At 44.3% G+C, this 26,248-nt stretch overlaps 1 protein-coding gene across 1 annotated transcript; it reads right to left on the bottom strand.

Moving 5' to 3' along the window:
* On the bottom strand, positions 1–25,947 carry pkn3 (protein kinase N3). The gene is made up of 22 exons (XM_047371811.1): positions 25,798–25,947; positions 22,204–22,471; positions 20,812–20,984; positions 19,865–19,982; positions 19,380–19,531; positions 15,642–15,867; positions 12,275–12,439; positions 11,564–11,673; positions 9,493–9,636; positions 8,911–8,986; positions 8,212–8,371; positions 7,759–7,849; positions 7,584–7,645; positions 6,853–6,919; positions 6,672–6,763; positions 6,035–6,211; positions 5,882–5,944; positions 5,725–5,801; positions 954–1,096; positions 746–853; positions 564–644; positions 1–442 (listed from the first exon to the last, which is right to left on the bottom strand). Exons 1-22 carry the CDS (start codon positions 25,816–25,818, stop codon positions 242–244), a joined length of 2,775 nt encoding a protein of 924 aa, XP_047227767.1. The 5' UTR covers positions 25,819–25,947; the 3' UTR covers positions 1–241.
* Between the last annotated feature and the right edge of the window lie 301 nt (positions 25,948–26,248).

The raw sequence follows: 26,248 nt of genomic DNA, 5'->3' as shown, positions 1-26,248 counted from the left end.
TTGGAGTCCAGCTTTTATTCATGGTTTGTCCCTTTAAACACAGGCTGGTTGGTTTCACACATCATCATCATCTTCATCACATCCACATTTCTGCAGAATAATTTAAAATAATCCCATAGAAAGAGACATTCAGTGTTTTTGGCCTTCAGAGATATTTACAGTTTAGACTGAAAGTTCTGCATTCATCCACGACAAACACGCTTAAAACTGTCAGCAGACCCGCTGGGACCAGTCCAACTGGTCAGCTGATAAGGGAGAAGTCAAAGTCGTTAAAGATTTCCTGCTGCTCAGCCGTGACGACGCACGGGGTCCGAGGCAGCGTCAGAACCGGTTTCAGACGAGTGAACTCTTCATCAAAGTTACTGACGTCCTGCGTAGCAGTGATCGATGGCACGAAGGGGGGCTTTAGTTTCTTTGCCAGGAGGGCGTCCCAGTCCATTCCCTGATGGGAGAATCATTTAAACAAACAGAACCGATCCACAAAACATCAGAGAACTAATGTTAAATTAAACTCAGGCTATGTGACCCTAAAGAAACAAGGTTCTGCAGAACTGAACACCAACCTGAAAGAATTTGTGTCGTTTGATCTCGGAGGCGTCCTCCTCTCCTGATCCCAGTCTTAGATCTGGATTTTTCTGCAGCAGCTGAAACCCAGTGAGAACAGCCATGGTTTAAATGAAACCTACTCTGTGATGTACATTTACATCCTGATGGTGAGGTCTGATGTTTGTGACCGAGGACAAACCTTCTGAATGAGAGATGCTGACTGTGGGGAGAGGGAGCGAGGGTACCGCACCTCTTCATTAACAATGCTGTCAAACACTTCCTCCTCATCATCACCTGGGAAGGGAGACTGGAAACAACACAGAGTTCTTCTTAAAACCAGGTGATGAACAGAAACCTGCTGAGATGGTCAGAAACCTTCCTTAGGAGAAGGTTTCCAGTTCACTGACCTCCCCCAGCAGCATCTCATAGATGAGGACTCCCAGTTCCCACCAGTCCACACTGCGGGTGTAGCTGTTGTCTGTCAGAACCTCCGGAGCCAGAAACTCCGGAGTGCCACAAAAGGTGCTGGTCCGGTCCCCATGGCCCATTCCTGCACAGAGATGTACTGATAAAGGACTACAGACTGGAAACAGTGTTAAACTGGTTTACAAGTGAAGCCAGATTACTGGAGTTAGTCCGATGGTCTAATGTAGACTGGATTAGACCTGGAAGGCGAAACAGATTTCCTTCCATCAACAATGATGGGCAAGAAATTTACAGAGTTTAAATTTAATATCAACATTTTCTCCATAGAAAGCAATGAGATTTGGCAGCATGTATTATTTACAGCAACAAACGCAACTTATAACAATAATTTCTATACAAATTACAGCTGCTGCACATATCATTTCAGTTTAAATCTCTATTTATATCTTTCTGCTGAACAATCGGTGGTCAAGGTTCCCTCCCTGCTTATTTCATTAGACAAAAAGATGGAAACACCTTGGTGATGACTGGAAAAACGGAATAACCAGAGTAATGGGCAAAAAGGAGGGGATCGCCATGGTGACTTAAAGGGCAGAAGTAACCACAGTAAGAACTATAAAGAAGATAATAATCATGATGAACAGTGAAAAAGGTGGAAATGAGCCAACCAGCCAAAAGGAGGGAATCACCCTAGCAACCAGCCAAGAGGAGGGAATCACCCTAGCAACCAGCCAAAAGGAGGGAATCACCCTAGCAACCAGCCAAGAGGAGGGAATCACCCTAGCAACCAGCCAAGAGGAGGGAATCACCCTAGCAACCAGCCAAGAGGAGGGAATCACCCTAGCAAAAGACAAAAAAACACTATAAACCATTTTATGTTTTTCATTATGATACCAGGGTGATGGGAAGTAAGATAGACCTTCAAAAAGGAAATATTTCTAGATTTTCTAGAAGACAGAATGAAGACCACCATCCATCTTTTTCTGATAAAGTCCAAATAACTGACCAAATGTTCTTGCAGTTTAACTTCACCTTCAAAACAAGAGTCATTATCAGACAACATTATTTCTGTTTCATTCCTTCCTGACTGCCAGTGGCAGTAAACAAAGTGGATATGTCTCCTCGCGCTCCGCGCAGGTCGAGATTAAATTTAAACAAAGTCACGCACGTGACACGTAGCCCACCTGGGCGTGCGTCTATAAGTAGCACGTGGAAGGCTACGTTCGGTCTCTTTGATCTTCTCGCTGTCAACCGTCGCGTGTTTCGCAGGTTGGTCGCTCCTATAAGTCCGTGTTTCGGCGCTTATTGGGTATTGCAGGTCTAAGAGAGGTAAACACACGGTTTGCGTGATTCGGCGTCATCCTGCCTGTGACTTTTTCGGAGTGCTCTTGTAGCCCTCTAAGGCTGTGGTTGACGTTTCTCTGTTTCTGTGTTAGCAGAACTCTAGTAGCCGGAAGCTTGATACTGGCGCTTCTTTTCCCCTGTTGAGACCGGGTGGGGAGGAGCGGACAGCTGCAGTTTTCAGGTGAGTGGAAGCCGGATTGCCTGGCTCGTGTCTGTATTGAGAAGCAGTGGATTAAAAAGAGGCCTCTGATCGCGTTTTTCAGTTCTATTGAAGTCCTCGCTCAGTTGGCCTGGTGCCTGCCTGCATTTCCCACATCTGTGATCGGGATGCTGGCGTGCGCTTCATGTGGGGTTCCTCTACAGGTAGAGGACGGACATGATCTGTGCCCCAAATGCCTGGGCGTGGGTCATCTCAGGGAAGCTCTGACAGACCCATGCATGAGCTGCAGCATTTTGCCGTTGCCTGTTAGAGAGAACAGGCTACGTCAGGTGGAGAATCTCCTCTTCGCGGCCGAGCTGCCACCCTCAGGGATGCCTCAACCGTGTTCCGGGAGGCGGGGGTATGCGCCAGCGGAAGAATGCCGCAGCCCACGGAGGAAGAGGCCACGGCTGGAGCGCCCATCTCGGCTGGAAGTGGACTCTTTGAGGGCCGAGGTGGAGCAGCTCAAGTGTCTACTCAAGGCCCGAGATCCCACGCCTGCCTTCCAAGCAGCAGCAGCTTGGGAGTCGGGGGAGGACCTGGAAGATGATGGAATCTCTGTGAGGGCCTCCAATTCAGAGTTCCAGTCCCTCAAGGACCAGCGGGACCCCTTCCCAGACCCTCGGGATCGGGAGGGGGATCCCCTGAGTATTGGAGGAAATTATGGTTCAGGTAATTCCCTTAGGAGTTCAGTTAGCTCTGGCCCAGGGGAGGAGCCATGCCCGCTACGGGCAATTATTTTGGCAGCCTTGGCCAAGGTTGACCTGGACGATGCACCCGTGGCCCGGCCAACGGGAAACCCGTTTTTTCGCCAGGCTCCAGCGGCCCCTCCATTCGAGGGGCCACCGTCATCGGCCTTCTTGGAAGAGCTTCAGCGCTGCTGGAGGGATCCTAGACGCTTCTCCCACCATGGTTGGGACGCATGGATCCTGGCGTGCATGCGCAATCCTGGGGGTCATGGTCTGGACCGTATGCCCCCTGTGGATCACTGCATCGCATCACTGGTTCTTTCCCCAGATGAGGCGCTCAGGGAGAGGGCCCGCTGTCCAAGCACCCAGTGTCGGGTGACGGACGACTTCTTGTGCCGTGCCTACGACATTGCGGCTCGTATGGCACGTATTGGCAATTCCCTCTCTGTCCTCCTGTTGGCACAGTCCCAGATGCTGCAGCCGGGCATGGCGGGAGCAGCACTGGGCGACACAAATGACGCAGCTCTCCAGGCCTTTGGACTCATGTCCAGGGGACTCGGTCGCCTTTTGTCCACTCTGGTGGTCACCCGACACCAGGTCTGGTTGGCACAGGCCCCGATCTCGGATGACTGTAGGCAGAGCTTGCGGAGGCTGCCGGTGATACCGGGCCAGCTGTTTGGACCGGAGGCCGAGAAGGCACTGGAGCGCCGTCGGCAGTCCAGCCCGGCCCCTGAAGCTTGGGGTGGTCGCAGAGGGGCCATGGGACCCCCTGCTCCGCAACCCAGGAGACGTGACATGCGGGAATCGCGGCGTCAGTTTCGAACCGCCACTCCCGCACAGTTTGCGCTGTGGCAGGAGCTTGGCGGCAGCCCGGGGTGGAACGGGCACCACCTCGCGGGGCTCTGGCGGGCCCAGACAGGAGCCGGCGCCCCCCCCAGAGGCCAAAGCAGGCGGCAGAGGGCGGCCTGAAAGCTGCAGGCCGACGACGGGGAGGTTTTCACAACAGCGCCTGGCCTATTGGGAAACCCACTGCAAGGATGCGTGGGTGTTAAGAACTATGTCCCAAGGGTACAGGCTGCAGCTCCCCCATCGGGGGTCAGGGTGACTCCCGTCACAGATCCTGCACGAACTGCGATCTTGCTGCAGGAAATAAAGACATTGCTGGACAAGGAGGCCATAGTGGTGGTCCCGCCACATTCGCAGGCCGACGGGTTTTACTCAACCTATTTCCTGATCCCAAAGAAGGACGGTTCCCTTCGGCCGGTGTTGGACCTCAGGGGGCTGAACCACTTTTTGAAGGTGCTGCCATTTCGGATGCTCCGCACCTGCGACGTCCTTCGGGTAATCTGTCCAGGCGAGTGGTTTACATCCGTGGACCTGAAGGACGCGTACTTCCATGTTCCAATCCACCCAGGACACAGGAAGTATCTGCGATTCGCCTTCCACGGCATGGCTTACGAGTTTTCAGTCCTGCCGTTTGGCCTTTCCTTAGCCCCTCGGATTTTCACGAGGTGCATGAAGGCGGTCCTGAGCCCTCTGTGCCTGTCAGGATTAAAGATCCTGCCATATTTGGACGACTGGCTCATCTGTGCCCCCTCCTCTGGCGGGGCGGATCGAGCGACGTCAAAGGTCCTGGCTCACGTCAGAGCACTGGGGATAGCAGTGAACTATCAGAAGAGTTCTCTCATCCCGGCCCAGCAGGTGGTCTTTATCGGCATGGCCTTGGATTCAGTGGCTCAGCCGACCTCGGACAGGATGGACAGGATTCAGTCCCTGCTCCAGTCTTTTTGGGCGGGGGCGGCACCCCCAGTCAAACTGTGGCTGAGACTGTTGGGGATGCTGGTGGCGGCCTCGGCTCTGACGCCTCTGGGGTTGCTTTATCTACGGCCCTTGCAGAGGTGGTTCAACAGCCTCCACATGGACCCCAGGTTGCACCGGCAGGTCAAGGTGCGGGTTACACCCAGCTGCACAGTGCTCCTCCGTCGCGCCCTAGCAAACGCATGGCCAGCTGGCCTGCTGTATGCCTTTCCCCCGTTTCCGTTGCTTCTGCCCACTCTCCACAGAGTGAGGTCGTCGAGCCTGAAGGTTCTGTTGGTGGCCCCCGAGTGACCCATGAGGGTCTGGTTCCCACTGCTCCTCAGTCTGCTGGACGGAGCCATGGCGGCTCCCAGTCAGGGCAGACCTGCGTGACTTTGTTTACATTTAATCTTGACCTGCGCGGAGCGCGAGGAGACATATCCACTTTGTTTACTGCCACTGGCAGTCATCCAGGAATTCACAGAACCATAGTTAAAGCGTAACTTCCGTTCAATCAGAAGCTCTGACAAGCTGATAGTGAAAGAACTCCTGAATCTCTAACAGCCATCTCCAATATCCAAACCAACCTCATGAATTTAACCTTTAAGAAGGTTTCAGGACATTTAGAACTGAACCTGTCTATCAAGGTAACTTTAGCTGCTCTGCTGTTGATTAAAGGATTTTTGGACCAATCAAAAGACATCAAATCAATTTTTTTCCTACCTTCTTTGCACAAACCAAAATCTGCAATCCTGACGTATCCATCAGCATCCATTAACAGGTTGTCCAGTTTCAGATCCCTGAAAGACAGACAGGAAAACTGCTGCTGCAGCAACTCAGGTCAAAGAAGGAGTCTAAAGGCAGGTTCTGACCCACTCACCTGTAAACAATTTTGTTCTGATGGAGGAACTCCAGACCAAGCAGAACACATGAAGAGTAAAATCTGCAAATTGATAAGAAGTAGAGCTAATATGTGCTGCTGTACTTTGTTGAAGCATTTGGTGGGACTGAGCAGAAGGAAATGTCTGCTTACAGGGTTTGTTTTGCAGAGAAGATGCTGGTGTGGATGTGCTTCATGAGGTCTCCTCCTGCAGAGTAGGCCATCACGAAGCACACATGATCTGCAGTCTGGAAGCAGCCATGCAGGTTTACCAGGAACGGATGACGACCCGAGTTTATCACTTCAAATATCCGTTTTTCACACATGAGGCTGAACATAAAGACATGTTTCATCAAACCCAAAACAGCTTTGCACAATTTCTAATTCTGCCTAGCAACACAGAATTCAGTCATCTGAATTTGCATCTATACATTTAAAGAAGCCACCATACAGCAACTACTTTACTTCAAGGTTCCTCACCAGTTACCTTCCCAGAAATTCCATACTGTGTCGGGTACTTTCCCAGAACTTTCCTGATGAGTTCCAAGAAAGTACCCTGTTCCTTTAGAAAGTTATTTTGGGAAGTTCTGCTAGATTTGGGAACTGGTGAGTTCCAAGAAAGTTTCAGAACGTAAACTCTTAAGTTCCTGCACAGAACAGGATGTATTATGTAATGCTGCTGAAAACAGGGAATGAATGAGGGGAAATTTCTGCAGATAAAATAAAGAGGGAACAAATTAGGAACCTCAGCGATCCAAACCGGGAATGCTGCAGAGCAGAATTTCCTCACCTGTCGACTTCATCCCGTGTTACGACGTCACCTTTCTTCAGCGCTTTGATGGCGTACATTTTCCCAGACTTCTTATACTCAGCCAGCAGAACCTTGGTTCGTGTTCAGAGAAGTGTTTGTTTAGAATCAGTAACCTTCATCAGAATTTAAAGCTTTACAGCAGAACCAGATATTCCAGTACCTTCCCAAAGTGACCTCTTCCGAGTACGGATATGCACTGGAAGTCCTCCATCTTCAGCTCCTCATTCCTGCAGAGGAGAACACATGTTTGTTCTCATGATGTTTTAACTGAACGGACAACAGGGAACCGGACCTTTGATATCTGAGCTACAGACTCAGAGGTCCGACTCGTTCTGATGAGACCTGAACTGGATCCCAGCTGAAAAACATTGTGATCCAGGAAAACATCCAAACAGAATTTTAACATTTTAGGTTCTTCAATGTTTAATTGGAAATCCACAAAGATGCAGGAAATAGCCATAACATTATGACCAGTGGATCTGCAACCCGTTCTCTACATCTCACTCAGTATAAATCACGTTCCTTCTGTGTTCTTTTAACTTCAGGTTTATAAAATTTCTTATCAGGTTCTCCCAACAAAATCTCCACTGACCCGGAGCAGAGGAGAAGACCATGGAGAACTTATTCCATCAATCTATGGAACCAGCTTTATTGGCCACAAACAAGGGATTTGACTTTGGTTCCAGTTCACTCACAAATAACAGACATTTTATATATAAAAACATAAAATTTGGCAGGAAGTTAAAGCAAACTCTTGGGTTTTTTGTAAATGTTTAAATATGCAACGTTTCTACAGGAGAAAACGACATGGTTGACTTGTGCAAACATAATGATGTTCATCTGGACATCAGTGTTCATCAGAGAGACAGGCTGACAGCAACATTAACTCACTGTGGATGAGGACGAGCTGATGGTTGTCTTCTGGGTTTCAGGCTGCTTTTCCAATTAGGAGACTTCACCAGACAAACACAGAAAATGGAAAACAAATCAATGTTTCTCAGAAATGTTCGTCTCACACTCTGATATCCCTCTTCTCAGTTTAATGTTGAACTATTTCCACTCAGACCTGTGGGGCATCTTTCAACTCTTTCATTGAGGGACGTGGAGATCTGCCGACTGGTTCCTCAGAAAAGTTCAGCCTGGATGCTACAGGTTCTCTGAGAGTGAAAAAGGATTTTATTCACAGCTGTGAGATGATTTTTATCTGAAGGTGGTCATTTCTCTCTAACAACACTAGTGGAAGCTTTAGCTGCTTTTAGGATCATTTTTATTTAAATAAACTCTGCAGCCAGCTGTGGGAATAATGACAACACAGAAGAAAGAGTCCACATTTAGCTGTGGGTGAGTCCACGTTTAATGTTTGAGTTCATTTCCAGGCCAGCAGGAAGCTGGACTGAGACGAAACAAGGACCCTTCCTAGAACAAACCATTGAGCAGTTTATAGAACATAATAAAACCCAGAAACCAGATCCTTTCTGCTGCTGATTTTAAGATGTTCCTGCAGACGTCAGACTCTCACCGTGCCGGAGAACTGCTGGAAGATGTGGAGGCCGAGTTCGAAGCCGGAAGCGGAGGACTCATCGGATCCAGGGAGTTGCAGGGAGGCAGGAAGCTCATCATCAGACGGCCCCACGTAGCAAAGTTCATGTTCATCTGAGCTGCACGAAGGAAGTTCTTCCCTGAAGGAAACATCAAACAGAAGCTGGAGACCTTTCTGTGATGCACATCAAGCAGCCATGTTTCTTATAAAACCTTTGGTTTCATTGACCAACCTCAGGAAGAACATTTTACAGATCTGGGTTCTGATGCAGCAACACAGTAAAGAAAAGTGAATCAGAAACATTTACAAATCTGCAGTAATATGGTTCTGGAAGGTTCTAACAGGCCAAAGGTTTGGTCGTTTAGACCTAAAATGGGATGAAGCTCAGCCCACACTGGAGCTGTGGGATTTTCTGATAACAACTCACTAAAAAGGAGATGATGGACCACAACGGGAATGTGACCGGTTCTTCCTTTAGGGTTAGACGTTTATGTTTTCCCAACACCATAAAGTTATTTGGAAAATAGTTTCAAATAAATGTTTTATCAAGATTTTTGCTGCATTTTACAAAAAATATTAAAAGTTTCTGGAAACACTTTCACATTTTTTGAGACAATAATGAACCCATTAAAACATGGCAGGTTTTCAGGAAATATATAATAACAGAAGTATTTCTACCTTTTTCCTTTGGGAAAATCCTCCTCTGCCTCTGGAGTTTAGACGGACGCTCAATAACGGGATTGATGAATGTTACCTGGAAATAAAGAACTGATCAGGTTTCAGGTTTTATCCCCTACACTCAAGGAGAACATGCACACTCCATGCAGAAAAATCCCAGGCTGGGATTTGAACCTAGAACCTTCTTGCTGTATGTCAACAGCTCTAACCATCGCTCCACTGTGCAGCTTAATTTCTACATATAATTTAAAAGATTCATTTGCAGAAGTTAAATTCCACTCAGGTTGCAGATGATGTCTATCTGACTAGAGCTGTGTAAAGAAATACAGCCTGATCACACTCTATGCAGATAATGTTACCTTATTAGAACATTAAGCTACAGGCAAACGATATCAAGCATCTCTATTGTTAAATATGAGGTGATCCAGATCCAGAACCAAGACTACCCAAATTGTGATGTTGTCTCTGTATCATCAGTAATAACTGCAGCTCTGTAGAGCATTCATCTGTCCCGTCTCAATTTGGACGTGTTTCAGCCACGCCGTGCCCCAATAATCAAGTTAAACATAAAAAGAACCAAACCTCGATGAAGAGGATTCCTTGAGGCTCCAACTCCAAACACAGTCCATGTCTCTGGTTGTCCAGGAAGTCCTCGAGCCGCAGGAACTTCACCCCGCTCAAAGCCCGCCAGTCTCTCCAGTAAACGGCAATTTCCAGCTCCCTGGACTGGATGAACATACAATGTTCAAACAGGTTTACAGTTTTATACCAGATCAGTCCTGAGGATCATGTTCAGGCAGACCAGCAGCATCTCAGCAGGAACATTTGGACCTGTGTTCCAGAACATTTTACAGGAACTCTCATTTTCACAAGTAAAAATTCTGATTTCTACAGAAGCAACATTAGTTTCAATTTTATAAAAATTGAACATTTTAATAAAGACATTTAAAAAGCCAGAGAGGCAAAACATTATGACCGCCTAGGCATACTGAGCAGAACCTCTAAAGGTCTGCTGTGGCTTCTGGCTCTGAGCCATCAGCAGCAGAACCTTTAAGATCTCGATGTTTTCTGCTGGATTCTTTATGAATCCAGACCTAATCTTGTTAACAAAAACTTTTTATGGTTTTTGTTGTTGATTTTTTTTTTTAAATCAATGAATAAAAACTCCCAGAGAACGATGACATTTAGATTTTAGTCATGTGGGAACGAATGACTAGTTGGAAAAGTATCCAATGAGATGAGATGTAAAAACACACCCTAGGTATGATTTTTAGTTTTTTAAACTTTATTGTTCAAGAAAATTCAAATAAAGTTGTTTCAAATAAAAGTTAATCTGGTTATGAGAAAATCGTTTTTTTATGCATCATATCTTAGTCTGGAAACATCTAGAGTAAAACCTAACTTGACTACAGAAGAAAATCAACACCTCCAACTGGTTGTGTTCCTCAAAGCATTCCTGGAGTGTTATCCTGCTGGGAGAGACCACCGTTTCCCTGCATCTACAACTAACTGGGATCCTTTGTGTGTTCTGACAGCTTTCTTTCAGAACCAACAGGAACCTTTTCAGCAGCTCCATCTTTAGTGGACCATGACCCTGTCTCTGGTTGTAACGCTTTTAACTCCTGCTCCCAGTAGATCAGGAACGTCCCACTGAAATACAGCTGGGAAGATGTTCTGGTCCAGCTGGGTTCTGGTTAAAGTTACTTACTTTAAATGGAAATATTTTGATAAACCTTCAATCTGAACTAAACCAGCAGAAAGAAAGAAGGGAAATAATCACGGAACACAGATTCAGAGATGGTCTGCTGGCTTTAAAGTGTAAAAAGTCCTTGAAACATCTGGTTTCCTAATGAACCACAGAGATGTTGGATTAGAGCGGCTGCCACTGGGATTAGCAGTGGGATTACGAGGAAAGTAGGAGACCAACGGTCTCAGAGGCATCATTCATCTGGAAAACATTCTGATGGCCATGAGACGATGCACAATGAAGGATGATTTCCATTTTCTTAAGCCTTTAGAAACAATTCTGTCTACCTCTGGGATTTTTGCCATTACACAGCCCTGCAAAATATTCACACCCCTGTACATTTTTTTTTTTTTTACACATATAAACTGCAGGGGATTTTATGTGACATAAAGTTATGCATAACTGGAAAGTGGGAAAAAAACTTTAAGAATTTCAACATGTTTTTTTACAAAAAATTCTGAAAATTGTGTGCATATGTTTTCACCTCCCTTTACTCTAATATCCCTCAATCAAGTCCAGTTCAACCCAACTCCAAACCTACCAAGAAAGGAACGTCCACCTAAACTGATAGGATGGACAAGGAGAATATTAATATGTAGATGTTCAGAAAAGGAAGTTCTTCCACTGCAGGAATGTTTGAGGAGACACTCACCAGATTCCCTCACAGATACCTGAAATCATTTCTTCAGCTTTTGCTCCAGATATTTTCCATTTTATCATCTGGAATCTGATTCTGAGATTCCCAAAGTCAACTAAACTGTACAATTCTTTCTCCACACAAAATATCATATACAGTTGCTGGGATGAGAGCCAGAACCATCAGAACTGGTTCCTTATACTGCTGCATGTGAAACATGTCCAGTAAATCAGAACGTCATCAGAAGGATGGAAATACACACAACTGACCCGCTCCAACTCGGTGCTGAAGCTCTGACCCCAGGCCTCTTTTCCCAGAGGCTTCCAGTGAGTCCGACCCACGATCCTGTTGTCCACCTTCAGAACGGCGCTGACCTCAGCTGAAACAGAGGATATGTGAGGGATAATGTCAGGGAAATTGGGATGCACTGATCCAGATTTTATTGGATGGTTCTGATTTATTCCTCACGACTGAAACATCCAAACTTTTCTGAATAAACTTTGCATTAAATCAACAATTACGTGAACCAAACCCTGACCCAGAAAGGGAGAACTGTGCTGGAGGTTCTTTAAAACAGGAAGGAGTTTGGATCAGGCAGAAATTACAAGAAGTTTTCCATTTCTACATCAAACCAAACCATTATTTCTATCAGATTTTTACTGGACTGAGATCAAAGAACTCGCTTTTTCCGGACAAAAAAAAATGTAGTCTTTAGTTTTGATGCATTTGACCCATCGGAGCTGATCAGAACCTGGGTACATCAGTAGGGAAGCAACAAACCAGGATCTCCAACATTTTGCAACAGAAGCTAAATCAGTGAGCAAAGTCTGAAGGCGATCTCATTTCCAACATGTCAGCCTGATTTAGGGGAAAGAGAAAATATAAATCATAAAAACAATGTAAATATGATCATTAATATTTCTCCTCTATCATCCAGAACTTCTAGAACAAATAACTAGAAAACTGCAGGATTCCCTTACAGGACAGATCATCCGGCTTGCCCGTCTTCCCGTTGGCGCTCCGTCCTGAACTTTTCACCTTCATCGACTTTCCATCAGCGTAGTTTCCGGAGAAGGCGGAGACGCTGCGTCCTGGAACGGAGTCCAGCAGGTCCTGACACCCCATCAGACAAACCTCCAACCAACCTGAAGGAAAACATCAGGTTAGATGTTTGGTGGACATGAAATAGTTCCTTCTGACTCAAAAAACAACAGAGAGAATTATGACCCGTCTATCATCTGAGCGGTACCACAGGTCAGCATGAGCCGCCACTGTATTGATTTTCCATGATTATGACTTGATTCATGACTCCAACTTTGGGAAACAGTCTTCTTGACCTCATGGTTTCTGACCTTCTCTGTTAGTCATCCAGAGATATTCATGCATTTCTGAACTTCAGGCAGCAGAAGAGTCCAAAGGATGTTGTTGCAGTTTCAGTTTTTCTCACTTTGCAATGTTCCCATCCCTGCTTCCAACTCTTTAAGCTGTTCCTGCACTGAAGAAACCAAGCCATCAGGTGTTAGTTCATCCTATTCTTCATGCAAACATCTTAAGATGTCCACCAATACAGGGTCTTCATCACATTCTTCATTCTGTTTTCTTATTTTTTAACGTGTCCGGTCCGGCAGAGTAGCCCTCAGGATTGTTGTCCGAGTGCCAAGAAGAAATGGAGCATTACGGCTATCCCCAAGCAGAGGCCCGACAGAGCCCAGGGGTTCAGGTCCCGGCAAGCAGCCACCAGGAGTGAGCCGGCACACATCAAAGCACCAAGCCCTGGACGTCGAGGATCTCCAATACACCAGCGGGCAGAGACACCAGCCACTGCCAGGGAATGTGGCGGGAAGGAAGTAGGCCCCGCATTTGATGGGGGGCCTAAGCTGAGAGGGAGCAGCCCAAGACCCAACCTGACACAAAAACAGGCACACCCAGTCACAATCACACATTCCCCCTCTCATGTGTACACATTAAAAACACTCACACATCCAATATAAAGACACACAACAATGGACGTCGTACACTCACTCACAATCCCCATACATACGCTATACTCCCAGGTCCAGGTACCAATACCCCAGAGGGGCAACCAGCCCCCAATGACCCATGTCCCCATCCGCAGAGGGGGCCACAAACAAAAGAGGGGTCTACCTGGTTGACAGTCTTGATTTATAAATTCCCCAACAGTCTCTGTTGAAGACAAATCAGGACTTCGTCTTCAGCCATGCCTTTCAGCTGAGGAACACCAGGAGTATCACACCAATATCCAAACCCATGTTCAGAACTGAACATGGGTTTGGATAAGAGTGAGATGCCTTCAAGAAACCTGGGAAGAAGTGCATCTTCCTTCTGTTTGAGCACTAAAAGCATACATTTTTCCTTCCAGAGACACAAATTTCCTTTCGCTCTCAAATTTTATTCTGATCTTTCTCTGAACTCTGCTTTCACCCTAAAGAGCAGATGTTCCACATTAAAATCTAAAGCCTTGTGCACCAATATCTTCTGCTCCTCTTTAAATGTACCTACCTGTTCTGCTCACAGGTGGAACCTGTTCTCTCCATCACAGTTATGTCCCCACATAGCAGTACAACAACTGAGTGGGAAAATAAGGAATCCTGCTCCTAATCTGAACCGGTATCTATTACTAGGCAGAGTACCTGCTTCATTTCAAGAGAGAGCAAAGAACAGACCTGAGAGTTCAGGTTTTACCCACGCACAAAGGAATTCAAACAGTAGTAAAAGATATATATCTGGAAGAGAAAGTAGATCTGAATGTACAAACATATCCTGGCAGGAGAAGATCATATATCATCTGGATGGGAAAATATGAAATCCAGCTTCTGATCTGAAAATGTAGAATATTTCATTTTGGAAGAAAAATTGCTTCATAGCTTTAAGACTGTTTGCAGACAAAACTCTGGATGCTCCCTTTCCTTCTTGCTCTATTTCTTCCAACAAACATCTGGGGTACTGATCTGTCTGACCAGAATCCATGTTTCCACTGTATGATGGGGCCTCCATCCCAGAGCAGCTGAATCCTCCTCTACGGTTAACATCAGGTTTCTTATCTGCTCAGTAAAGCGTGTAACTCTGGACTGCAGAGGCGGGCAAAGGTTCTCCAAAGTAATCCCTGCTCCACGAGGTTCTACCAGCTGTTGGGGAACCTTTTTATGAACCTGTTTCGGAATCAGAAGGGATCATGGCTCTCCAGCTGGCTCTGCTCCCTGAACCTCCTCTAGATCAGTATTTCCATGCTGGTATTTTATCCCTGGTCCCGAAGGCCCATTGTTATTCATGTTTTAGATGTGTCTCTGTTCCAATACTACTGATCCAAATGATTGCATGACCTCCACATGCATCCATCAGGTGCTGCAGAAACCTGTTGATCAACCATTTATTTAAGTCAGGTGTGTGGTGGCAGGGAAACACATAGAAGATGCAGGACAGTGGGTCCTGAGGACCAGGACTATTGAGGAACTCTGCTCTAGATTCTGATGATGGTTCCAAGATATTCTGCTCTGTAGATTGAGAACTATGTTAATCCCTGCTAATCCTTACATCTACGTGTCTACTGGTGCTCCATGCAGGTCAGGATTTTATGTAAACAATAGCACCTGAGATGCTACATTCGGTCTCCTGGGATCTTCTAACTGAGTAAAAGTTCCAGGTGACCAGTGTGATTAGCAGGAATCATCCAGGAATCCATAGAACCATTGGTACAACATAACGTCTGTTCCCTTAACATCTGTACTCACCACTGATCCAATCATGGATACAGATTTAGGGCCAAATCAGGATCATCACCACCTGTTGGAAGTCAAAGATTATTTTTCCTTAACCTTATTAGACTTGGGGCTGCACGGTGGCGCAGTTGGTAGCACTGTTGCCTTGCAGCAAGAAGGTCCTGGGTTCAATTCCTGGCCGGGGATCTTTCTGCATGGAGTTTGCATGTTCTCCCTGTGCATGCGTGGGTTCTCACCGGGTACTCCAGCTTCCTCCCACAGTCCAAAGACATGCCTGTTAGGTTAATTGGTAACTCTAAATTGCCCTTAGGTGTATGAATGAGTGTGTGCTTGGTTGTTTGTGTGTTGCCCTGTGATGGACTGGCGACCTGTCCAGGGTGAACCCAGCCTCTCGCCCATAGACTGCTGGAGATAGGCACCAGCTCCCCCGCGACCCACTATGGAATAAGCGGTAGAAAATGACTGACTGACTGACTTATTAGACTTCATCCATGTCCCAACGGTTTGTTGGAAGTCACTGCAGCCTGAGATCCAGGGAGGGATGGATAATAAATTAAATACAGGTGATGAGACAGAACATGAAATGTGTTTGATTATTAAGATAATGGACCTGTTAGACTGGCCGGTCTGAAGAAGGAGGACGAGAAGGAGGAAGAAGACGACGGAGTCCCTGATTGTTTCTTCGGCGTCCCGTAGGATGGTGAGATTCCTGAAACCAGAGTCTCTTTGATGGAAGCACGCGTGGGATGATCCTGAGGAAGCTCGCTCAGACATCTCTCCAAGGACAGACGCAGGAGATCTGCCTTCTGAGATGACTCCTGCATCCGAGCATGAGCCTGGAGAGACAGATAACTATGATAAAAACGTTGAAAAGCTCATTAATATTCTGGCTACTGGGTCTCTAAAAGCTAACAAGCAGCACATCATGCTTGGAAAGGGTAGAGATGGTATCCAGAAGCATTCCACAACAAAGTAATGCAGGAACGGCTGCTAAGGATGACAGGAGCCTGGAGACCGGCCTGGTCATTTCTAAATCAGTAGAGAGGAGATATTTCATGTTCCTGTTGATCTACAGCTGCAGTGGAGAGTGGGCTGTGGAAGTATGGAGAGCCAAGAGGGTCAAAGTTCACATGCTTTATAAAGCCTGGTGGTGTCAGCACAACGAGGTGTTTAGAGCTTTCGTGTGAGAAGTTAACCTTTTATTTATTCTGGATTCTCACACTGGAAGAACTTCCTGAGTTTACAAAGAAGTTTGGAACAAATTAAATCAAACACACAGAATCAGGTAGTTCCGTCAGTGTCTCGCCCACGGCCAAAATTGAATAGTTTAAAAAATAATCTCAAACGAGGAAATCAGGAAAATCTCATTAAAAATAAACACAACTTTGACTAAAAATAAAAATAAAACAATTAAATGTGGCTCACTGAACATAAGATCTCTCTCTTCAAAGACTTTGCTAGTTAGTGACCTGATTTGTGACAATCAGATTGATTTATTTTGCCTCACAGAAACCTGGCTGCAGCAAGAGGATTATGTTACTATAAATGAGTCAACTCCTACTAATTATTTAAATTTTCACATTCCTCGAAATACTGGGCGAGGAGGAGGAGTAGCAACCATCTTTCAGTCCGATTTATTGATTAGTCCCAGACCAATCAATAGCTACAACTCTTTTGAATATTTAATCCTTAGTTTTCCTCATCCAAATTGCAAAGCACTAAAACCACTTCTGGTTGTTGATTTGTACCGTCCACCAGGTCCTTCCTCTCAATTTTTAGATCAGTTTTCAGACCTTTTATCTGATTTAGTGTTAAATACAGATAAAGTTATTATAGTGGGAGATTTTAACATTCATGTAGACGCTGAAAGTGATGGCCTAAATATAGTGTTTAATGCTATCTTAGACTAAATTGGCTTTGCTCAAAACATTAACAAACCTACCCACCTTTGTCTTCATTCTCTGGACCTTGTGCTGACATATGGCATTGAGTGTAAAGACATAACAATATTCTCTCATAACCCTGTCCTGTCTGACCATTTCTTAATAACCTTTGAGTTTAATTTAACCGAGTACTCCACACCTGAAAGAAAATTTCATTATAGTAGATCATTATCAGACGATGCTGTAACAACCTTTAAAGAATCTGTTCCACTTTTAATTTCCTCATTATCACTGAAAAGCACAGTGGAGGGCAATAATTCTGTTTCTTCCCCTTCACAAATTGATTCTCTTGTTCATAGTGTTACTTCATCATTGCGTGGTGCATTAGACAATGCAGCCCCCTTGAAAAAGAAGGTCATTCATAGGAGGCTAGCTCCTTGGTTTAATTCAGAGCTGCATACTTTAAAGCACAATGTTAGAAAATTGGAGAGAAAATGGCACTCTACACACCTAGAGGATTCCTACTTAATCTGGAAAAATAGCCTACTGTTGTATAAAAAGACACTTCGCCAAGCTAGAACAGCTTATTTCTCATCATTAATAGAAGAGAACAAGAATAATCCTAGGTTTCTCTTTAGTACAGTTGCTAAACTTACACAGAGTCATAGCTCTGTTGAGCCATCCATTCCCTTAGCTCTTAGCAGCCATGACTTTATGGGATTCTTCTTAAATAAAATTGATTCTATTAAAAATAAAATCTTTGACATACTCCTGAAGATGATTACTTCATCCTCAGCAAGTGAGACAACATTGGAAATAACTGTAGAACCTGATCTGTGTTTGGACTGTTTTGATCCTGTGGAGCTTCCTGAGTTATCAGAAATATTAGCTTCATCTAAACCTTCAACTTGTATGTTAGACCCAATCCCAACCAAATTATTTAAGGAAGTGTTCCCTCTGATTACCAGCCCCATTTTAGATATAATTAATCTATCTTTAGTAAATGGATCAGAACCACAGGCTTTTAAGTTAGCTGTAATTAAACCTTTACTTAAGAAACCTTCACTTGATCGAGATGATTTAATAAATTACAGACCTATATCCAATCTTCCATTCTTATCTAAAATTCTTGAGAAAATAGTTGCTAATCAAATGTGTGAACATTTATACAGCAATGACCTGTTTGAAGAGTTTCAGTCTGGCTTCAGAGCTCATCATAGCACTGAAACAGCTCTGCTGAAAGTCACTAATGATATTCTTATGGCCTCAGATAATGGACTTGTGTCTGTTCTGGTTCTGTTAGATCTCAGGCTGCATTTGATCCAGTCGACCATAATATTCTCTTAGAAAGGCTGGAATATGCTGTAGGGATCAGGGGAACAGCACTAGGCTGGTTTAAATCTTATCTGTCTGACAGATTCCAGTTTGTTCATGTAAATGATAAATCATCTTTAAACTCCCGGGTTAATTGTGGAGTACCACAGGGTTCAGTACTTGGGCCAATTCTCTTTACTATATATATGCTTCCAATAGGTCAAATTATCAGGCAGCATAGAATGAATTTTCACTGTTACGCTGATGATACTCAGCTTTACTTATCCATAAATCCTGATGAGCCCAACCAGTTAGATAGACTACAAGCTTGTCTTGAAGATATATAAACTTGGATGACGTTAAATGTTTTGCTTCTAAATTCAGACAAGACAGAAGTTGTTGTCTTTGGACCGGAGTCTTTAAAAAAAAAACTGCTTAGTCAATCACTTAACCTGGATGGCATTAAATTGACCTGCGGTAATAAAGTAAAAAACCTTGGTGTTAACTTTGACTAGGACATGTCATTTAAATCCCATATTAAACAGGTTTCTAGGATTTCCTTCTTTCATCTCCAGAACATTGCCAAAATTAGAAATATCCTGTCCAGGAGTGACGCTGAAAAACTAATTCATGCATTTGTTACTTCAAGGCTGGACTATTGTAATTCTTTACTATCAGGATGTCCACAAAATGCAGTTGAAAACCTTCAGCTGATTCAAAATGCTGCAGCAAGAGTTCTGATGAAAATTAAAAAGAGAGATCATATTTCTCCTATTTTAGCTTCCCTTCATTGGCTCCCTGTTAAATCCAGAATATAATTTAAAATTCTCCTCCTCCATATGAATTGGCGCTATATAAATAAACTGAATTGAATTGAATCAGAGGCTCCTCAGAGGAAGAGTGTCTCATGTTTGTGGTTTTTCTCCAATGGGGTCAAAGTTCTGTGACCCCAGCGGACCCACAGAACTGATCACATAATAAAATTCTAAACAGAAAATTTAGCCGCATTTTCCTATCCATCACAGATCAGCTGATGTTTATTTTTATACAAAGCAAATGAATCTGATGATTAAAAAACGGACCAAACTGAGTAAAAGGTTGGAGACCGGTTACTTCCCAGCTCAAACACCAGGAGAAATTACGGCACCCACCTCGGTCAGTACTCGGCGTTCCTGGTTCTTCCGATCGCTCAGCTGCTTCACCACGTTCCTGGCTCCTTCGGCTACAGCTGACTCGATCTTCATGCGGTGCATGAGCTCAGCAACACGCAGCTCCAGAGGACTGATGATCTCCTCTTTGGGACCTGAGGAAAGCAGGCACAGTTTAGACACATTCAAACCCTGATCTATACTGGTTCTACACCAGCTGCTAACTGGTTTGGGTAGGGTAAATAATCCACAATAATTCGTGCTTTAGATGAAGCCTCTGAGAAAATTTTCACATGACTGGTCATAATGTTCTGCCTTATCAAGGAATTTTGAACCATGTGAAAAATAAAGTGTAGGTCTTTGATGGGATGAAAACTTCAGCCTTTCTGACTGTTGTTCTGTCAGAACGTTCCTTCATCCCAAACATGATCTGGAACAGATGATGGCCTCAGCTTGGATCAGTGTGATGATGGATTGTCAGGATTTACCGAGCGAACCGCCTCCGTCTCTGGCCTGACTGACTTTAATGATCTGCATCCTCAGCAGCTCGATCTTTGTCCGACTGTCCTGTAACATCTGCTGGGCCGTGGCGAGCATCTTCCTGTCCTGGAACAAAACGGATCAATTCAGGGTTCAGAACCACTCACAGAGGCAACAAGAAACCAGACTGGACCGAAACTAGTCATGGGCCTGGAACCTAGAGTTTAATGAGAAATTCCAGAGGTTTCTTTGACTTTATGAGGCAGAGAGCAAAGCTGAGCTGCCCCTCCCACACCTGTTGCTGTTGTCTGCCGATCAGCAGGTTTTCCATTGAGGCAACGCTGTTTTAAAACTACTATTGGAAGCTATGAGGACTGCTTCTCTGCAGTAGTTGCTGCATAATTAAAATATCACTTTACATATCAGACCTAAAAACAAACAAATAAAGATTACAGATAATTACTTGTCATCTCCCGTTTTATCCGGGACCGGGTCAGCAGACTCAGTAGAGACACCCAGACTTCCCTAACCCCAGACACCAACAAGGTGTCAGAACCATCCCTCAAAGGTTTTGGTCCATATGGTCAAGATTTTCTCTGCATTTCAGGCATACCATATAGAGCAGATGGTTGCCTACATGTGCCAGGGCAGGTCTGCTCTACAAAAAGGAAATCTCAAGATGCAATCCTAACAGCATGAAAAACTTAAATCCAGACTGGATGCAGCATCAAAGTAGGCCGGCCGATAGTAAGCTGTGTGCATGTGTGTGTCATTGGGTGGGTGTGTTTCGGGTGTGATAGCATGACACATTTAATGTAGAATTGTCAGCTGAACATCCCTGAAGTGCTTTAATTTTGAATGGGAACAGGAAGTTTCCTGGTTGCTGTGGACAGACTCTAGAACCTGCTGCAGTAAAGCAGATTTATGCAGAAACCAAAACTTTTCCATGTTTTACCTTAAAGGAGCTGCTGCTGTAGGTCAGAATCATGTTCTCAGCACCCTGTTTTACTTTGGTCTCCATCGTCAGCTGTTTCTTCAGAGTTCTGACCCGGCTGGCCAGGGGTGATGTCACTTCCTCCCACTGACACGACTCTGACGACTGTTTCTCTTCCTCCTGTGGGACAGCCGCTTTAAAACACATAACAAAAAACACATTTAAAGAACTTATTTCTTAGGTTTTGCTCTTAATCGCTTTAAGTTCATTAATTGATGTGGAACATTACTAAAGGACCGGAAGTGACAACAACTGATTCACCAACACGAATTTAAGACCAACAATCCGTCACTTTTTGAGAACTATAAGACGGGTCCATAAACGTCTTGATCTGTGAGAGTCAGAACCTTCTGGAAGTTCTTATGTGTCTCCATTGCTTCCTGTAGCAGGTTTACTGACAGGTTAAACAGAACCTTCAGGTCCAGTTTCTCCAGAACCATCCAGAGCTAAACTTTATTGGGAATGAGGGTGGGCGTGTCTCTCCGCACTCTGGGCTCTGATTGGTCAGAAGTCCCACAGCAGTGGGAGACACACTGACTGGAAGGAGACTGAAACACCTGATTGGATGGAGAAGCTCGACATGTGCAGATGAAGCTGGGGCCCTGAAAGGAGGTTAAATACAAAAGGTTCTGAATATTTCACCAGGTCAGAACCATCATCACACTATGCTGAACATTCTGTGGGAAAATCTGGAAAAACCCTTATACTTAAACGGTGACGGTTGGAAAAACTGGAAAAACGTATCGGAATAACATGTAAAGTCCAACTTTCTGTGACCCATTTAAACTCTGAATGATGGTTCTCTAGGAAAGGATGCCTGAAACATGGTGGTCCAAAAAGGACGGGGAAAATATTTAATTGCCAATACCCCTCCATGATACTACTGGTGTGGGCATTATGGGAACTGAAGAGTCCAACTGACCGGATTTTATGGATATACAGAACATGACTTCATGACACTTGACATACTGTATCCCATGATGTATGGACATTCAAAAAACAGCACAGTATTCCTGATGGAGCTGAATGTGTGATGTGATGTTTATGGGTTTGGTAGGAACACAGGACCAGAGTTTATGACAGAGAAGAAAGACTCAGACGAAAAGACATGTTGTGCTTAAACATCTTGGTATCATCTTAATGACCTCAGCTTCTATTAACTGAATGATTCAAGTCTTAAAAGCACATTCAGTTCCCATATTTATCCTGACTTATTTTGACCCAATAGCTCCAGAAACCTGAGCTCAGAACAGCCAAATTGTTCTGTTTTTTTTAATTCAGCATGAATCAACTGACTACCTCTTACCCTCTCCTCTCTCTGTGGATCAGTTTGAACAAAGATCTTTGGGTTACCTGTGTGGTCATCCTTCTCCGTAGCCATGGACATGGCATTGAGCTCCTGAAGCTGCCAGTGTAACTGCTCCAGTTTCCTGTTGGACGCCTTCACCTCCCCCTCCACGTCGGCGGCGCCCCTCCGGCTAGAGTGGGCCCGTCTCATCCTCTCTGCCGCCTCCTTGATCTTCAGCTCAAGCTGGATCTCCTGTCTGACCTGCGCCCGAGCATTCTCCAGCTGCTGCTGGAACTGTGGGTCGAGAATATCCAACTGCTGCAGCTTCCCACCCTGACAGGGAGAGAACCATAGCAGAGTCTGAATCAGTTATTCCTGGTTTAAGGAATTGTGGAAAACAGCTGCTGGATCAGTTTTTCTTTGACATCATTCAGATCATTCTTCACAGAGGAAAACAATTCTAACCTGACAACTGAAACGAGACGATACACCAGCTGATCAGGCAGTTCCTGGAGCATCAGGCAATCAGAACATAGCATGAAAGACCACAGACACAGAAACTACTCATTAAAAGGTGAAGATGCTTTCCCCTTTTGACTTTGACTAGGTCATTAAAACACCTTAAGTCCTATCTTTTCAGCCATTCTGTTGTAGGTCAGCTGCTGTTTGGGATCATTGTTCTGTTAAGGATCCAGTTTGGTCCAAGCTTCAGCTGTTAGATAGATGGACTCACATTTGACTCTAGAATACTTTGGTAAACAGAGGAGATCATGGTCCCCTCAATGACTGCAAGATGCAGAACAAGCCCACATCCTCACTCCTACACCACCGTACTCGACAGTTGGTATGAGGTGTTTGTGCTGATCTGCTAGGTTTGGTTTCTTCCATCATGGTGAAACATCTTTACCTTGGCAGCTGTCTGAGATATTTTAATTTCTCTGTCTGTAGGATGATGGACTTCATCATCCCAGATTGATGGGCAGCAGCAGTTACTTCTCTAAGGTCAATGTTTCCATACCAGAATAAAAACAAGGACAAACTTGGAGAAATGCTGGATAAAAATAGGAATACAACCCAGATGAAATTCAGGATATAATCAGACTGAAACCAGCGCAAATTTGAGGTAAAACCTGGACCACATCTGAATAAATTTATGATAAACTGGATAAAACCAGTATATATCTGTATAAAACCAACATTTATAGAGAAGCTTACACTGATGACAATCAGCTAATTTCTGTTTCTGCTCAGCAGCTTCTTGATCCTTGTGCTTTTAAATCCTTTGGAAGCAGAAAAACCTTCCTCAGTTTTCCACTAAAGCTTCCACTAAAGCTGTGATAAATAATGACACCCTGGAGTCGGTTGTTTCTGTAGACTTACAGTAAAATAGTTTTCCAAACCTGGTAAAAGACCATAATCCTCAGGTCCAAACATGCTCTTACTGAAACATGACACCTGCTGAAATCCAGAAAACTGCATCTAGACAAATAAATCCAGATGAATGACACGTCTGTATGAACAAAGCACACTTGCCTAGTATATCTCAACCAAGGTGGAATAGAGCGTATAACCAGGCTCCTCCCTTAGATTTAAACAGGCTCTGCAGGAGATTCTCCTCTCTGCACTAAGAGGAACCTCACAGAATATGAGTTGGCGATGCTTTAAAATAACACAAAGATTCATAAAAACAAACTCAGCGAGCAATTATATTTTATGTAAAAAATCAAACTCATCCATTGATTTCATGCACATTTTACATGGATTACACACAGCAACATGGTGCCCCGCAGGCACCTGCCAGTTTAACCAGGCTCCTTTCCTGTTAGTTGAATTTGTTCCACAAATATAATGTTGACTTTGCTTTCTGTTAATATGAACCCACTGATCCTGTGATGGTCCTTCTACAGCCTTATGTGTGCACACATGGCTCTAGGTGCATCAGGAAAACTGACTCTAGAAGTAATGTCTGCTTTATTATTGGCCTGTTCAGCTGCATGGGAATAAACATGGCTGACATCCTGATCCTCCCCACACCCCACAGCTGACATTCTGATGGCCCGTTGGGGTATAACATTACTTTTCTGGTCAACTTTAACGGTAAAAAGAGGTGAGCAGTTTGCTGGGCTTCCTGACCACCTCAGCAGATCCACAGGTTGATCTCCTCAATGCCACACTGCATTGATGCAGGAATTCATGCAAAAGAAGCCCAGACAAAGTACTGAGTGCAGATACTGTACAGAACATGGACATAATGCTCATTAGGTCCATATGTCTGGATTAAAATCTTTTTTTAATGGTGTGATGTCATTCAAATGTTCTAAGAAACTGGATTTTGGGTTTTCATTAAGCTGGAAGCTCGAGCTCCACAATTTATCAAATCGATTATCGCCATATCAGTGAATGCAATACCAAAATTATAAAGCACTGCTTGGATGCAGTATTTGGTTGGCTAAAATATTACAGATATTGGCATGAAACTCTGCTTGCTAATTTAGATATAGACATAACTTTAGCCACTTATGCCCACACTTAATTTAGATCTCACCTACAAACATCATAAAGCCCAGATGGACTGCTGGAGACATTGTGAAGATATAAAAGAAAGAGAACAGTGAGAAATATTTGATTCGCAGTTCCTATTATCACTGGAATATTCAACAATCAAATTCCCCATGTCATGTTTTCTTAATATAGTGGAGCACTACTGTAGGCCATAATCATTAATGGTGAAAGACTGTTGAAATGTATTACTCTGGGTGGAATTAATGTATTTAATATTGAAGGCTGCAGTTCTCTCTGCTGTGCACCTGTTTTCCTTCCACTAAACTTTCTATTAACATGCTTATTACAGCCGCCAACGAACAGCCAGACTCTTCAGTAATGATCTTTCGTGGCCTCCTGTCTTTTTGGAAGGTGTCAGTGACTGACTGCAGGACAGCTGTCAGGTGAGCAGTCTTCCCCATGGTTGCAGGACATTAAATTGAAATAAAGTTTCTGCATTAAAAGGTGTTATTGGTCTGGACAACGGGGTATAGACCATGGACGGATCTACTATTCAAATTTTATGAATGAACAAAATTTTTTTATTAGGTGAAAGACAGGATAATCAAAATTAGCAAAAATAAACTCCTGCACTTTTTTATCCCGTCAGTGAAATAATTCAACTGTTTTACAATATAAATTTATTGAGATGTCAGCTGGTTCTGGAGTAAACTGTACAGAAAGGAATCAGATTCAAACTAAAATATAAATAAAAACAATGATTTTAGATATTTAATTTCTCCTTGTGCTGTAATGAGTTGAGATCAGACTGAAGTCCATCTGAGCTCCTCAGCTTGTTATTTGACTCAGTCCAGATGTTTCTGTCAGGTTCTGATCCTTTTGCTTCTGCACTCTGAGAAAACTGACTCTAAAAGCTGAAAGTACTGCTGCTGAGAACTGAGCTGCAGGACGTTTGGTCCTTTCTTCAAGGATTATTGAAAGTGTTTGTGCCAAGAACACAAAGCAAGATGTGAGGAAAAGACTTAAACTGGACAAACAGGAAAATCCGCAGCAGTTCTCTGACTCTAACTGGAACTTAAATGACCCGGACTGGTTCTGATGGGATTCATCCTTCACAGCGGTTGCCAGCTGTGATGGCTGAATGAAGGTGGACTCACCTGAGGTGCTGGGGCTGACATGGCCGTCAGTTGTGCTGAAGAAGCTCAGACAAATCTACCTGCTCAGGTGAGCTGAAGGCCGCTGCTTCTTCCTGAACAACCGATGGAAACAAATCTGGTTGAACCTTTGAATCCGCCCTGACGTCACAGCACGCTGATTGGCTGAGAACAATGACATAGATGCACCTGCAGCCAATCACATCGTAGCGTTGGGTGCACCTGCACAGGTAGCGCTGTGGTGCATTCCAGTAGCCTCCTCCCTGCGTGGAAATCAGAGTTTCATCACATGTCAGAGTGAGTCACAGCGTGGATCCACCTTTCAGGATCTGCAAACTAAACAGGTTGTTCCAAAACACTCAATTTCATAATGATTTCTGCCTACTCGGAAGAACTTTCAGAACATCTGGTTAGTGAAGAGGAAACCACCGAAGAACGGTTATTAAATGTAAGG

The sequence above is a fragment of the Girardinichthys multiradiatus genome, chromosome 8 (assembly GCF_021462225.1).
Source record: "Girardinichthys multiradiatus isolate DD_20200921_A chromosome 8, DD_fGirMul_XY1, whole genome shotgun sequence".
Classification (NCBI taxonomy): domain Eukaryota; kingdom Metazoa; phylum Chordata; class Actinopteri; order Cyprinodontiformes; family Goodeidae; genus Girardinichthys; species Girardinichthys multiradiatus.
The sequence above is the reverse complement of the archived record's forward strand: the minus strand, read 5'-3'. Positions and strand labels throughout refer to the sequence as shown.